The following is a 16,925-nucleotide window of genomic DNA, read 5'->3' as shown; positions in this document are numbered from 1 at the left end:
AGAGCATTATCTCAATGACCGAGACATGAATTTGATGCAGTTTTATTAACTATAAAATGTATTATGTAAGATTAAAATAAATTGTCGTTAAAAGTGATTGTAATACTGAGGATCCTTCGATATTTCGTTGTATCGGTTTATTCCATCTCTCAATCGTATCTTGATACTTGTTTCTATTATTAACTGTTATCATCGCAATAAACAGTTAAGTAATGCCTACTGTTGTTTTCATCATTAAGTTGTGATTGGTGGATATTATACAAAACGTGTCCTAAATCTTCACATTGATAAGATTACAGCTCTCTAATGTAGTATAAAACGGTGAGCATTTTCGAGTAAAAGTAAAGCAACAACAGCAATACTAACAAGTTAAAAAGTAATCGTAAACGATTTACATAAAGCGCATTTCCACTTGCATTCATTTCCCATTTGTAAGATGCAACTTCTGTTAAAATCGTAAAAATCCGGCCACAAATATGAAAAATAGCGTTGCACATGGGCAATCCATTGTTGACGTGCTACTTCAATTTCAGTTTATGAGAAGAATTTCATTTCAATGCTTTTCCAAATAAGAAAGTTGGAACTGCGCATGCGCAAACCTAAATTTTAAAACTAATGTTAGATTTTCCTTTGTTCCAAGCGCCTAAGTATCAAATTTCACTTAAATGGTTCCATAGATAAAAAAAAGTTGGCACTGCGCATGCGCAAAATAAAATTTTGAAACTGGCGCTAGATTTTCCTTTATTCCAAGTGCCTATGTATCACATTTCATTTAAATTCTTCCATAAATAAAAAAGTCGGCACTGCGCATGCGCAAAACCAAATTTTGAAATTGGCGTTTGATTTTCCTTTATCCCAAGTGCCTATGTATCAAATTTCGTTTAAATTCTTCCATAAATAAAAAAGTTGGCACTGCGCATGCACAAAACCAAATTTTGAAATTGGCGTTTGATTTTCCTTTATTCCAAGTGCCTATGTATCAAATTTCGTTTAAATTCTTCCATAAATAAAAAAATTGGCACTGCGCATGCGCAAAACCAAATTTTGAAATTGGCGTTTGATTTTCCTTTATTCGAAGTGCTTATGTATCAAATTTCGTTTAAATTCTCCCATAAATAAAAAAGTTGGCACTGCGCATGCGCAAAACCAAATTTTGAAATTGGCGTTTGATTTTCCTTTATTCGAAGTGCTTATGTATCACATTTCGTTTAAATTCTTCCATAAATAAAAAAGTTGGCACTGCGCATGCGCAAAACCAAATTTTGAAATTGGCGTTTGATTTTCTTTTATCCCAAGTGCCTATGTATCAAATTTCGTTTAAATTCTTCCATAAATAAAAAAGTTGCCACTGCGCATGCGCAAAACCAAATTTTGAAATTGGCGTTTGATTTTCCTTTATTCCAAGTGCCTATGTATCAAATTTCATTCAAATACTTTTATAAGTAAAAAAGTTTGCAATTCGGGTTATAAATGGTCGAGATGCGAAAAGGGCACTGTGAATTTTGAATCGATTCGATTCAACTTTTGGCATTGCGTATTATATGGCTAAATCTATGCCCATATTGAATTTCATGCATTTCAGTTCATAACTAACGGAGATGTAAAAGCGATCGAACATTTCTAAACAAAGTTATCGTTCACACGGACAGATAGATGGACAGACAGACAAAGGAACAGACGGACAGACCAACCGGCAGGCGAGAGATAGCAATGCAAAATTATAAACGATCTCTAGGATCGTTAATAAACGGCAAAAGTGTAAAATTATGGAACATGTAAAAAAACGGTTTTTTGTTTTTTTACAATAACTTTTTTTGTAAGCGGTACAGAAAAAATTCCTTCCTTGGTACAAGACTCGACACCATAACGAACCAAATAGCGAAAAAAGTAGAACAATAGCTCTTAAGATAAAAAAACTAGTAGCGTCGCAAAGTTAGCGGACGGACGGACGGACGGACGGACGGACAAAGTGGCCACAATAGCGCATTTTTTTTTATTTTTGTGGAAATGCGCTAAAAACATAAAAATGAAGTTCCTTCTTTACACTCTTGTGATCGTGCTGCTGGCCATTCAGGTAGTCTACTGTGCAGATAAGTGCCATTGCCATACTAAAGGAGGAGCCTGTCCGATAGGCACAGGTGGCAGGTGGGTCTAATTTTTTTTAAATTATTACAGTTGAATGAAATTAAATCAGATACATAATTAGACATATATATTGTTATTAACAAATTTTGTTTTCTTCTATAGTGAGTCATGCAACGACGGTGACAAGCCAGGGGTGAAGTGCTGCAGGGTCTAGGGCGAGTAACGCACACCTGCCTTCCTTCTTTAGAAGATCACAATATGATGGGTGAATAAACTGTAACTCCAGACTACTAAAGTGTATTAAATAAAGAAGTTTACTGCAAACTCGATAGTTTAATGCTCCTGCAAGAGATGGCATAAGATTATCAGATCGATTTCAACCTGCGATAAAAAGCAAGCCCCCGCGCTTTATGACATTTCTCGCCATAGGCGCCTCCAGGTGTCAAAAATTTCATGAAATATGCTAATTTGGAGTATCCTTTCCATTTTTACCCAAACATTCTGAGGAAGTTTAAAAGCGCCAACTACATCTTAATGATCATACCGCCATCTAGCAACCTTACACCCTCAATCAACCTACACCAAACGAACATGAAAATACATGCGCAATCGACGAATGCGGTGTGGACGACGTAGGTACACGCTATACATATGTACATTTCTTCGACGCCAAACGAGCATACGCTAGCAATCACCGAATCTTTTTCGTTGGCCGGGTCTGTACGCACCTTAAGAGATGCAGAATTTTTAGTGCAGTTCTCATTTCCTCTTCAATTTATTGGGTTTTGTTTGATTCTAATTGAATTGAAAAGTTATCGATATACTTATACAAGGTCGGGAGTATAGGAATAAAGTTTTAATCATAATATGGGGGGGGGGGGACATGTTATGGATATGTAGAGATATGTGACATTTTGACATTTTTGTATTTTGGGATTTCTGCTCCGGTAATTTGGTATTGACCGATATCAGTTTCCCAATGTTAAACGAAGGCGAGCATTAAAGCTAGCAAGGCAGGTAGCAATGGAAATTACTGGGCTACCGAATTTGAAATTGTTAATCCGGCCAATTAAGTGAGTATAATTAACCGCACTGTTGCAGCAAACTTCGTCTGATTCGATTGGGTCTAGTGTCATTAGAGACGCGCTCAATTAACATGAATTTCAAGATTAGTCCCAATTTTTAGGAGCCTGTTAATTAAATAAAGAAGTTTTAATTTTTGGGTGTTACCAACCGAGTACGCCGGGCGGCTGGGAAATCCGAGTTCCATTTCCACATGTTTTTTTAACAAAAAACATCACGTGTTTTAGATTTTGAATGGATATTTATTCACTTCGTTTCTCTTTATCTCCTCGGTCGAGGTCCATTTGCCACATAATAGACTACTATTCAAAAATCAACATATTTACACTAAACTTACCATCTGTGCTACTCCTATCATGTAAACTACAATCTTCTTCTTTACCGGGACGTGGTGGACTACCAGGTGATAAACCTCCCGTAGAACTAACCGATCCTGCGGAACTATGCGTCGTACCGTTCGCGTGAAGATATATTCCGTGATCACTTAAATTTAAACCGCTAGTTGATGGCTGACTAAGTGCGTGAGATTCTTGTAATCTTTGGACGTTAAACTGAAAAGATAAAGCATCTTTTTAAAAAACTGACAATTTGGGTCATAAAGAGTGCATATAACACAGTTCAATTTTGCCGTTTCCACCGCCCATAAATAATTAATTTCGCTCAGTTGCTCGATAGTTAATAGCATTTCGGGTAACAAAAAATTATGCATCACCGTTAAAACATCCACGAAGTACATAAAAATATGTAACGTTGCAAAAAGTTGCTACGAGTATATGTGAGTAGCACGTGGTGTAATGACATTGATAAATCGCCATAAATCCCGAGTTTGATGTCAGAAAGCAGTTTTTATGGACAGCTTACTTCTAGAAAGAGTAGAGTAGACATCATGCCAAAATGGGTAGCTGAAAACTTTACTGAAGGTGCGTTCTTTGCAGCTGCTGTAATATTCGCATTCAAATTTAAATGCACATGTTTCATAAAAACAAACGAGAGGTCGACATAGATATTTATGTATACCTATTATTTTTCCCTATGTTTACTTTCAAAGATCAAAATATCTTCTGAAGGACGCCTAATTTTATGCAACCAAAATGACTTCCTAAAACAAATAGACATCTGGCTGTGACATTAATTAAGTTTATGCCCTACCAACATATCATAGCACATTTTATATCTGTGATACATTGGCATAAAGTGATACTTTATGCCCTAGGGCCTACAGCATTAAGTATCACCATAGTAACTTATTTGCACTTAATAACAAAACAAACAAATATTTGCAGGTCATTTAAGATTAGAAACGTCAATTATTAAATGTCAATACCTACCAACTCACAAGATTGGCCTTAATCCGAATAGTTTCTGGAACTTCTTCCTTATTCATGATTAATTGAATTATTTAAAATTACGTTTGACGTTTGGATGGTTTCAATCACATTAACAAATTCGAACCACGCATACTTGATCAAACCTAATGAATTGTTTTGTAAGCGAATATTTACTTTGACGATGAAAACTATTTGCAATAAAATTTTGTATGTACCACGGTCATAAACTGATATCTCTCGGGCGACTAAAAAGCTCTTGGGCCTATCGGCCCTCGAACTTTTTAACTCGTCGCCCTCGAGAATATAAACATCACTTTTACGCCCTTAATACATAAATAACTATGAATATTGCTGCTTTGGTTCCTGTATTTTTATATTCGTTCGTGTGCGATGTATTCAACTGATTAAACAGTAGATATTGTCAATTGGTATTGGGCCGGTAACAGTTTAAGAAGCTTAAAAGATTTATTTTCAGGTAAGTCAAAGCAACAATATTCACACTTTAATATGACAGCCATATGTTTATTTTATAAAAAGTTATTTTAGATGCATAAAATTAGGCGCCCTTCAGAAGAGAGTTTGTCTTTTGAAAGTAGACATAGGGAAAAACAATATACATAAATCCCTATGTCTACTTTTTAATAAATAGCACTGTAGGTATAGTATAATTTTTAAAAAATGATTTTGTGTTTATAACTACTAATAAAGATCCGTGTTTAATTTTTTATGAATTTACTTGAATAGGTAATTCAATTCATCAACTTTTAATTACACGTCTAATAGTATAATACCATAACATTTTAAATGAATGTCTAAAGTTGAAGGGAACAGCATCATATGCGGTTTAACACAATGACGAATAAAATTATTAGATTCGGGTGCGTGGAAAATTCCTTAGCTGAATGTATAACGACTTTATATCTCATAAATTCGCTACCCTATGAAATAAACTTAAACAGAAAGGGTTGGCGATCAGTTGAGACGGCTCAAAAAGTCAAGCTTTAATGATCGTCAAGTATATGTAACCCAAGTCACAGTTGAGTTTGAGCAGAATAGTTCTGTTTATATCGCTAAAAAAATGGTATTCTGTTCAAATGTTAGGAGCCTCATTTTGTCTAATTAAAATCACAATTCTCTAGAACGAGTAGTGTGAGGTAGGTATAGGTAGGTAGGTACATACATAAGTGAACTCGCGCTATCCGGTGATATAATTCTTCCATGTGAGATTGGAACATTATTTGAGTTTATACGAAGTCAAATTTTGTGTTGTTTTAAAAGTTTGAGTTTTGTGCAGCTGTATAGTAAATTTAAATATAAATTTTTGGCGGAGAATTTGAGTTAAATGTTGGGTGCCAGTTTTCAAATGTAAAAACGCCTTTCTAATTTTATGCTGAAGAGCCACTGAAATACGAAAGCGCTTACATAGAACTATTCCACATTTTCCAAAATATAGCATCTCAAAATGTATCAAATTTGTTTCTCGGGGATTTAAAAAATATCCCTGTAACAAGAGTAACAATTTTTCGATGGGCATTAAATCAGAGTGTCCAAAGTGAGATACAGAGTGTCCAAAAAAAGATTCATACTGTGGAAAATGAAATGAAAGCTAAATACGATGAACTACGAAGAAAATGTACCTACGTTATTGGCCGAACAACGGAAAAAAGTGATGGGTCACACACAAGATCTACTTGCTGTTCCACAATCGTTCCACAAAGAAGCCTTTGAACCGTGTGAAAATATCAGTACGACGAAAGTTCGAGTTAAACCACCGACATTCGATGGAAAATCACCGTGGTCCCCCTACTTCTCGAGGCCTCTGTCAATAGAAATAAGGGGACAGTAGAAGAGAAGGCGACTTTCCTGATAGTTGCGGTACGTGAAGATGCTTTGGATGTATTTCTTACGATTCCAGATCACCAGCAAGAAACTTTCTAAGAACTTGAAGCTGATACAGCCCAGTTAATAATATTGGTGTATCCTACTGCCCCTGAAAGCTTTATAGCGCAGCTAGCGGTGCAGACGTTTATCGATGGTGTTCACGATGTGGAAACGCAACAAGCTTTGAAACTTGCGCGACGTGGGAACTTAAACAAGGCTTTTGCGCATTTCCTGAAGTTTGACGCTACACAAAAAACGTCTCGTGGTAATGTTCGCGTATATACCATTGCTATACAGAAGAAAAGAACGCAAATATAGAAGAAATAGTAAGGGATTGAAGCAATTGAAGCAGCAACGTACAAAACGACGAAGACTGCGATGCTGGGGTTGTGGTAAAACAAACGGACACAGAAGAAGAAATTGCCCTGAGAGCACAGTAACCAATAACCAGGAAACTACAGGGCAGAGCCCAGCTTCGGTACTGTTTGACCGAGAAATCCGGTTGCCGTGCGATTTGCAGTTTGGTACCCGGCCAAGAAGAAACTGTGGACAACAAGTACGTGGCAAACCTGCGTCAAATAGTGGGTACCATCCATGGCAAAGATGGCCATATATGCAGTTGGCAAGCGACAGAATGAAAGTACAGTACGACGTGAAGACCTGGTTTGGTTGTATCGTCCCCAGAGGGGACGCGAACTATCTCCGAAATTGCAAAGAGCTTTGGAATGGCCCTGTTTAGTCGTGAAGAGATGACTTAATATACCAGATACGGAAACTACCACGAGGGAAAGCAGTGGTAGTGCATATAAATCGGGTGGGTCCATACGCGGGATAGAATAAGCTCGAGGAACATCTAGAAAACGAAAATGTATTGCAAGTGACACCACCACAGTCCACTTTCTCGGAATTTATGGCACATTATTCTGGAACGCAAAAGGCACGCTTTGTTGTTGTCCGTGTGAAATCTAAGGATTTGTTTGAAGCACCAGCAGAGTACGCACTGGCTCACTGCATAACCAAGGACGTCAAGATATCCAGGGGTATTTCCGAAGAATTTAAGTTCCGGTTTGGGCGCCTAAATCTACCTGCAACGTCTCGACGTGGGTAAAGTGTGTTTCCTGCAGGAGCCGGGACAATTTCTTTATTACCTGGAAACTGAAGACCGACCTTATGATAAGCATAGTTACACGAAGATTTTTGGAATGCGCTACAGCACTTGAAGCGACAACCACAGATTCATGGCGTTACAAATCTGGCAATTCCGAAGGTCGGATTTGGTCTCGATGAGTTGGACTGGCGCATCGTGCACAATATGGTGGAGGTGGAGGTCTGTAGTCTGTAGTCAATTTGTATTTCAATGTTATTGCAGTTGGTTAGACCACCAACAATACACATCTCTAGACGATGTACCTCACCTTGAGTGAGACCAACGATGTATCTCTATCCTTTCCAGTTTTGCATATTCTCTTCATTTATTGTTAAACACAATAGACCATGTATAATGGTCAAGGACTAATATTATGTAAACAAGTTTAGCGAAAAGCTGTACAATATTTGAATGGAGATGCACAAATGCCTATTTCTGTTACTATTGAGTAAATTACTTATTCAATACATTTACTGCATTTTTCTATAATGACATCTTCTGTAAATTACCTGGTTCTTAGGTCATTAGTGGACTAGATTAGCATTGTTTGTTAACATTTTTAATTAACCCTTTATTTCCTGTGAGTTTTTCTAATTAATTTTACTGATTTATAGATGTTTATAGTTATTAGATAGACATGTGCGCATGAATGAATTCACATAGGAGGAGGTATGGTAGAACCTAATAAACCGGCACTTCGAACACCTAAAATAAATCTCTTTATTTTCTTATACAATAAGGGTGAACAACAACAAAAAATGTATTTTTTTTATAAAAATGGTAGCTAACATTTAAAATTCTGTTACAATGATTAAAAGTATAACATACACCGATTTTTAAATAAATTCTTATCTTTTCAAAAAATAATAATTGTACATAGTTATACTTATTTATATTTATGCACAACTCATGTAGATTTTTTCCGAACATCTTATGTGCAGCAAGATGACTTCGCTTATTTGTCCTAAATTGAGAATTCAGTTGTAAAATTGGTTTATTCCGCGGTTGATCCTCTATTTTCTGAGAGGCAAGATCCGAGATGATATCAGTTCATATTCGCTAAGTTGATGTGAAGTTTACGGGATTCCATCATATTCTCAAACGGAAAAAATAAATAGTTGAAATTTTTTAAAAGTGGGAGAATTTTTTAACCCACTTCTAATTACCGGGAAAACCCAAAATTTCACCCATGTTTTGATACAAATATTCATTTTCGTGATGTCTCACTACCTTGACTTGACATGAGCAAAACAATGACACTTTTTTTAAATAAATTTGTCAGTGTCGCCTATTAGTTATCGTATCCCGCTTAGAAATTTAGCTAAAAAGGGGAATTGGAACATTTTTTGTAAGTTAAAATTAACAAAGTGGAATCGAATTTCTTTGAAATGGTAGGCTCAGAATGTGAAAACTATTGGGCGTAACTTTCTCACCAATTTATTTGTAAAAATCGAAATTTGTCGTTCCTTTATTTTTTTGATATAAGTGGATATTCCTGATATCTGATCATATTGAAAAAATAAGTAGCACTTGCCTCTCTAAGTTTCGACTCAGTAGTAGTGTTTGCGAATTGTGATACTGTGCTACCCGCTTGTGTGGTGGTCATGCGTTAGTCCAAAAAATCAAAACGGTGCCACATTTCTACACAAGAACAAATATGCGGCAAAAATGTTTCTAATTACTGGTACAATCGTATTCCGCCTAGGGGTTTAGCTAAAAATTGGGCTACTATTTGATACCTTCCTAAACAAATTTCTTGAAGCATCCTGATAGAATGAAAAAGGTTTTAGAAATCAAAAATTATTTCCAATGTACCTACAATAAATATGCATTTAGTACACTTTTCGTCTTGGGAATATGTGACATTATGATTCACAAATCAACAGCATTCATGAACATTAGTTAATTATATAGTAATTTATCTGATCCAAATCATTAGGAACGGCGCATTGAGGTAGAAAACTAATGGAGGGAATATAATGGTAGAGGGGGTAAGAATTTTTGTAGACGGAAGTTGCCACAGACAGAGGCCACTCGCGTGGATAGGTTCCCGTGAAGGTACATTTTGGCCGACATTATTTGACACATGAAAACGCGGGTCCTGTCACTGTCAGTTTTCCACCAAATTCAAATTTTATTAAATTTGCCATTTTAAAGTACCTAATAATTTCGGATCGGTTTGTGCTCTGGTTTATATAAATAACTAACTGCAGCATAGTGTTTTTATCACACGCAATTTTGTGAATTGAGAAAGATTAGCTGCGTATCCAGTGGTCGAAGTGGCAAATATTGTTTACCGGTATGGCTGAACTGATAAAATCTTAGTATTGTATGTATGCGTATATTATCATAAAAAAAACGGTCGTCATGCCTATGTGGATAAATTTTTTACCGATATGTTTCACAAAAACTAAAAATCTATCAGTATGCCATACCGCCGCATACCGCCTCACTTCGACCACTGCGTATCATGCAAAATTTCTCATAAAGGGAAGAAACAGGGCATTTCCTTTCATCGGTAAGACATGTCATTTATCATGTTGTAGGCGAGGTTGTAGGTACCTAGTTTATGTTTCTTAGTTTTCCAAACGAACCGGTACTTCGAGCAAAATGGTTACCTACATTTGTAAATATATCTCAAGAACAGCTCTCGAAATTTACTTTTGTGCTCACAACGCTTCATTGACTGTGATTTCGACCAAAGGTTGCACCGGAAAATGTTCATCAAATATCTCGTCAAATATGCAGTAGGTAGGTTACTATCAAAACTTGTAATGAACCTGAGACCAACCAATCAATTGTAGCTATTGATCAACACAGTGAATTTAATGGGAGTTGTCAAGTTGTAGTGGCTATAGTAAACTGGCCATAATTATACTACTGAAACACATCGATGTACATTTAGATTTGTAATCAATGATTATATTAAATCTGCATACTTTCCCATCCTTGTCTATTTTGTTTACTTTACCACGAGCATGTATTTTACTCCTTCTATACGTTTTTTTTGTATTATTCCTATTAGTGGAAAGAAAATTATATCTCTACGCCACTGAAGTGAGACGCTAATGATAACGGAAGTGGTGTGGTACTTTAATCACAGTTAGAGGCCACTTTTGGTTCCCGTGGTCTACGTCTGGCCAAGCATTTGATTCCCTCCATTTGTTTTCTAACTCAATGGAACGGCGTAACAATGTGCAGGATAATACCAGGTAGTTTCTTTTGTTTTCCCTTTCAAGTAGGTAATGAGTTGTCGCCTCAGGAGTTATAGTGCAATATGAGTTGCCTATCCTTACGTTAGCGTTTTTTCTAAAGATCGCGATACATTTTTTTTAAATATATGCATTATCATAATAGGTGGAAATAATATCTTTAAGTACCGCCGTAGGAAATTCTGTCGGATTTCCAAATTGGTGCTGTAGGTTTTTCTACTTCCATTACAACGGCTGTTATTTACGAAAAACGATTTTTCTATTCATCGATCTTCCTAAAAAACTAAGACCGATATTTCAACTTTCTTTAAGTACCGCCGTTCTTTTCATCATTGCAAAGAATATCCACTATCGAGAATTTGTTAGACTGCAACTACAAAAGCAGCATTTGATAAGAAAGTTTAGCTATTTTTCCAATATGGCGGATTGACTACAGAGGAGCCTTAAAAAATTCCTACTACTTTCGGAGATATCCGGAAAAAACCGAAACTTTGCAAAATCGTTTTTATTTTTTACTGAAGTTATTTAAAAAGATATTTCAAAATAAATGATACGTTATTATGGCCACTTTTGTCCCTCTACAAGATGCTACTTTTAAATTTTAAGTTTGACGTTTAGTCTCCATTCAACCATTATCAACTTTGTTTTTTCTTATGGAAGTAATTTTTACTTTTTGCGTCATTTGATGGAAAATTTTTTTCTGATTTCAAAAATGTAAACATCACTATCTTTTAATCGTAAATAGCGCTATTAATTCGTAAAAACGCAAGAAACTACGTACGTACACTATCTAAGGCAATGTTTTCTAGGCAAACAAGAAAATATTTTAATAATTTTAAAAAAAATGTGATGTTTATATTTTTGAACTCTCTTTTGAACTCTCTATCAAATGACCCAAAAAATAAAAATTACTTCCATATAAGAAAAAACAAAGTTGATGATGGTCAACCGGAAACGAAACGTCAGATTTAAAATTTGAAACTAGTACCTTGTAGAGACAAAAAAGTAGCCATAATAATGTGTTATTTATTTGGATATATCTTTTTAAATAACTTCAGTAAAAAATAAAAACGATTTTGTAAATTTCCGTGTTTTCCGGATATCTCCGAAAGTAGTCGGAATTTTTTAAGTTTCAAAACTGCATTTTGTTAAGCATCAAAATACGCAACTTTGCCAAATTTAAACTACCTATATATCTCTTACAGTTCCCAAGATCCCCATGGTGGCCCTCGAATTTGAATCAGCCTTTATAAGCAAATCGAATTGTGTTGCGCTTGAGTGATAAATAATAATTACTGTTATAAATTAATCCATTGTAAGACTGTTATAAATTTATTTTTAATTAGTTGGAATAAAGCACGTAATTAAATTTACGTTACATGTTACATAAACCAATTTTGTATTCATTATTTTCTTTATTATTTCTTAAAGATCATATACTTATCTAAATACGAAATTTTGTCGTTCTTTGGCGCGTAGAGATGCAAAGTTTGAGAGTCTTGAGGACGTAGCAGAAAAAATGGATGATTTGAAACAAGTTTAATCGAATTTTCCTACAAGAAACTTGCGACGTTACTACATTACGTTTGTCTTCGTTTTCGTTATTGGAACAATTTTTCAGATACCTATCGATATCGTTATGCTGTCTGCATATAATGTGCAAAAACTTCTGTACTGGAATAATCTTCATTTACATATCATGTAGAGATGATCGCTATCGACCTACAACGCCTTTCACATTTCGTAATGTTTGAAACAGATACGCGCAATTTTCAGTTTCAATGACCACACAATTTCCCACCATAGGTAGGTCAATTTAACACAGTAGGTAATTATCGAGCTTTTTACATCGAACTCTCGAATCTCATTCATATAAAGTGCTTTATTTGACTAATTATAGTATATTAAGTATGGAGAACGGTAAGGGATTTTTACCGTTCGAAGACAATTGTTTGGAGGAGGAGCGAAGCGACGACTCCAATTATTGTCTGAGAACGGTAACCCTTAACGTTCGACGTGCTTATAACATTTTTTGATTTAAAATTATGCAACCAATATAAATATGCACTAAGAAATTAACGAGCAGAATAAATCGAAATGATCGAAGTGGTATGGTGTATATCACTAGGTAACCAGTTTATTTGTCAAAATTGAAGTTAATAATTTCATTGTCTCTGATGGACTACAATTATGTTTATGTCTAGAAAATGTAAATGTACTTAAAAAGACTGTTGATTTAACGTCGTCTGTTCCAAGTTTTCCGTACATTGGTAAATAGTCATGGAAACATGGTAAATTTGACCGATATAATTTGCATTCATACCTAACCCTAACCATATCAAGATTCGTCATAGACTAAAGCGATTAGTCCGATTTAACTGTCATTTTTGACATGAACATGAAAGCGTCTTTAACCGCATAAGTTAGAGCGTAATGGCAGCCGGGACTATTTAAACATGATCGTGTCAATAAATTATATCTAAATTTTCTATTTCACAAAAATATACTAATTTTCGCTTACGCGACAATGTAAAGACGAACGCGAAATGGAGAATTCAAGTTATGGGGGAGAGGGGGGGGGGGAGTGGAACTGGTTTCATCCTTATGGTACTCTAATGAAAGGTCTCAACGAAAGGAATTACTTTCTACCAACCATAGCCCTCCTCCTCCACCTCTTATCGTGATCGGGTATATTCCCTTATACCTCAAGAACGGATTGTCTGAAGAGGGTACTCACAAAGGGCGATTGAGACGTCTGCAAGAAGTATATTCATTGGTGATGTCAAAACCAAAGCTATTTCGGTTAAAAAAATCCGCTTTATCTGCACAAGAGTTGTGCACAATTTATACTTGTTGTTATTTGTGACATTTTTAATTAACTACATGCGAAATTAGTTCACTCACTAGTAGGCGGGGGACACTTTGTAACCCGAAGGCCCAATCCAGACAATGTTAAAATGATGACAACCGTGCAAATTGATTTCCCTAAAAGTAGTTCAACACTGCAGAACTGTGTCCGAACGGAGGGGCGGACGGGCAAAACGCAGACAATAACACATTATTTTTAATACTTAAAGAAATGCACTAAAAAGGAGATAAGTGTATTAATGTAGATGGAAATTGTGTTGAAAAAGAACTTGTTTTTGGCTATCTATACATTTCGGTAATTAGCTTCATAAAAACATGTCCCTTCGTTTACTGCACTCTCCTGCTACAAGACTTCCTAGAAATTTAAACGGAAATAAATTGTTGAGAAGTTCCTCTTGGGGCCCAAGTGGTCTATTATTGACGTCTGATATATAAGGATCAGATATCCCTCTTCCGAAAAGTCTAAGTGAAACTACATTTTTAAAACGTCTCCTTGAAGCTAGCAATATTAACAGACCTCCTGGTTTATTATGTTCTCCTAATGTAAGAGAAAATTTACACAATTTTGCTAACGGATACTCTATATGTATTAGGGGAGTAACAATGCCGCCTCGCTCATTCAATTTTCCTGATACAAACATTCCCGAAAATTTATGCCAAAATAAATTGTTAAAACAATCCTTTTCACCTCTTCGTTTGTTATGTTCTCCTGATGGCCAGAGACACTTTACAACATTTAGCTAATCGTGAGGTTCTAAACCTTCTACCCTCCTATTTAGAAGCTGCGCAATCGCATTTCTAACCGAAAATGCAGGTTCGTTATCTGTAAGTACTATATTTTATTTTGAACTGCAACCTGTTTCACGATGGGAAACTTTTCCATTTCTTAGCGATTCGCTTGTACTATAAGTTGTAACGGTGACCAACCTTCTTTGAAAGAGGAGGAATGGACTTAAAAAGGTAACCAACCTTTGGATTTTGAACGGTGAGTAATGGACTTTGGCCGGTAGCCAACCTTTTGACCTTATAACCAACTTTTTGACTTTGAACGGTGGTTACCATTGGATTGAGCTTGGAGTTGTAAGTGTGTGCTTGCACCATTTGGACGCATAACCGATTGTAGCCCAACCCAGTCACTCTTGTGGACTCAGTCGCGCGGAGTGGTATGCTTAATGTAAGTATCATGTGCTATAACATGAATCAGCGAACCTAAGAAGGAATTCGATTGTTGCATAAACGGCTGTCCTGTCGGGGGAGCAGATCCCTATTAAGATAAGTAAATGCCAATTAAAAAAACCCTTCAGTTTAAAGGAAAAGTTTTAGAACATGCAGGCCTTTGTGCCTGACCTTTGTATGTGTTGCTGATTTTACAGTATGGCTTTTCCCGTGGCGTACATCAGGGGTGTACGAATGAGAGATTGGGATCTGATCGCGAGCTGTTATTTTCCTTTTTGCGCCGGTTGTGCCTTAAGATCAAACTTGTTCTCATTTGTTCCCGCTCACGCACGCACTTTGATATGTCAATCATCAAGAGTTATAAATAAAATCTGCATCATTTATTTTAAGTCAATTTTTACAGCGCAGCAGAACCACCACACCATTCCTCGGCAGTCGGCCGTTATTAATGACGCAAGGTTTAAAGAAAAGGCAAAATCAACATGAATATCAATTTTAAGTTTGACCTTATCCACTAATAGTGTCGCTTGCATATAAAAATACCATGCAACAGGCAGACAAAAAGCAAAATTTTTAAATTAAACATAAAAACACCATTAATTATAAATCCCGTAGGCAATGTATTATATAGCAACCGCATTAATAATGAGCCCTGGTTACCTCGACCCTATAAATAATTTCTTTAATAAGTTTACCGCATACGAGTTTACTTTCAAATACTCTTAAATCGCCATTAATTCTCCTCTATATTTTTACGTAAGAAAGCAAAAAAATATATAAATATGAAAAGATAGGGGATAAATTTAAAGTGTGTAAATTTTTATAGTTGACAAAGCAATAAATGTCATATGGGAATAAACAGCAAATATTTCTTACAAGTTTATTTTGACAGAACAGATTTGTAAAGATCGCTGAAGTTGACAGAATTAAAATCCGAAGAACGAAATTTCTATTTCATTGGCGTAAACAAGTGTGGATCTCAAAAGAAATGTCACTTCTCCATGCGATTAATAAGTCAGATTGTTGAATTAAAGGGGTCAATTCAACATGGAAAAGGTGTCACTAAATTTTATAACAGAACGCACGGCAACCGATTGATAAAAAAACCACAGCCAATAATGCTCGATTGATTTTTCATTTTTAAAGAGTTACCATATTTCTAAAAGGGCACGGGATGTGGTTTTGTACCCCACCTTTGCTCTTTATATGGTTCATAGATGTCCTTGTATACCTAACCCAAATTCGCATTGCGTTGGAGTTGGCTTACTATACAAATATGCAAATAAATGGAAATTTCTGTATATTGTTTACGATAACTATTAGCCGAAATATTTGCAAACATTAACGCAAAAATCTATTTTCTGTGCGTCGTGTCCATTAAACTGGCGCCTAAGACTACAATAATTAAAACTAAACAATCAATAAACCATAGAACGTAGTAATAACCTCATTTACAATGCAAATAATTTGATGAAGAACGTGTAACAAGGATGCTAAGCAAGCATTGTGCTTTATATATGGAACAAACGTACCTAATCAGTAATTACTTACGCCTTCCCTATGAAGCCAAATAAAGCGTTATTACACTGAATAGCGCAATTTATGGTAATTATTCTATACACCGTTTTGTTTACAAATTACTAAAATTTATTAGTCGCGCAAGATAAATTATGTAGTAATGGAATAAAACATGAACGAAAGTAGCAATTAATACGAACTTGAACAAACGGGTCTTTTTTATTGCTAGCATTTTTGTTAAAAACGCGTTATCAAAGACAAGATTAGATAAAGAACAGACTACTGCTTATAGGAATTTCTTTAGAAACCTGGAAGATTCACATTCACTCCAGTCATACCGGATGAAAAATTCCTAAATTCTTCCTCACTTAGGTAGACATACAGTGAGCTTTTCTTGAAAGTTGCATTTATTCCTATGTTCATAATTTAAAACACAAACACGTCAACCTTAATACATAATTTAGTGCTTTCAGGTTGGCACTAGTTGGCAGAAGAAGCGGGAGAAGACAACCAAGTTGAGCAGCGCGAAGGATTGTACAGAAAAATATCTACCATTTTTAACATTAATTATACGTTTTATTGAAAGTCCCTTATTTTATTTATTTAATTCACATAATCTACAGTCCT

At 35.6% G+C, this 16,925-nt stretch overlaps 1 protein-coding gene and 1 long non-coding RNA gene across 2 annotated transcripts in view; one reads left to right on the top strand and one right to left on the bottom strand.

Annotated features, from left to right (window-relative positions):
- LOC116170276 (protein vestigial-like) overlaps window positions 1-16,925 on the bottom strand; it is a 61,142-nt gene that overhangs the window by 19,317 nt on the left and 24,900 nt on the right. Inside the window, exon 2 of the mRNA XM_031486553.1 lies at window positions 3,506-3,719. Within this exon, the coding sequence (XP_031342413.1) occupies window positions 3,506-3,719 (214 nt within the window). The remainder of the gene's footprint in view (window positions 1-3,505; window positions 3,720-16,925) is intronic.
- Window positions 2,013-2,409, top strand: LOC116171154. The gene is made up of 2 exons (XR_004145382.1): window positions 2,013-2,145; window positions 2,248-2,409. It is a non-coding gene; the product is annotated as an uncharacterized LOC116171154 (long non-coding RNA).

Source organism: Photinus pyralis, unplaced genomic scaffold (assembly GCF_008802855.1).
Source record: "Photinus pyralis isolate 1611_PpyrPB1 unplaced genomic scaffold, Ppyr1.3 Ppyr1.4_LG5, whole genome shotgun sequence".
NCBI lineage: Eukaryota > Metazoa > Arthropoda > Insecta > Coleoptera > Lampyridae > Photinus > Photinus pyralis.
This window is presented reverse-complemented; position numbering and strand designations above follow the sequence as displayed.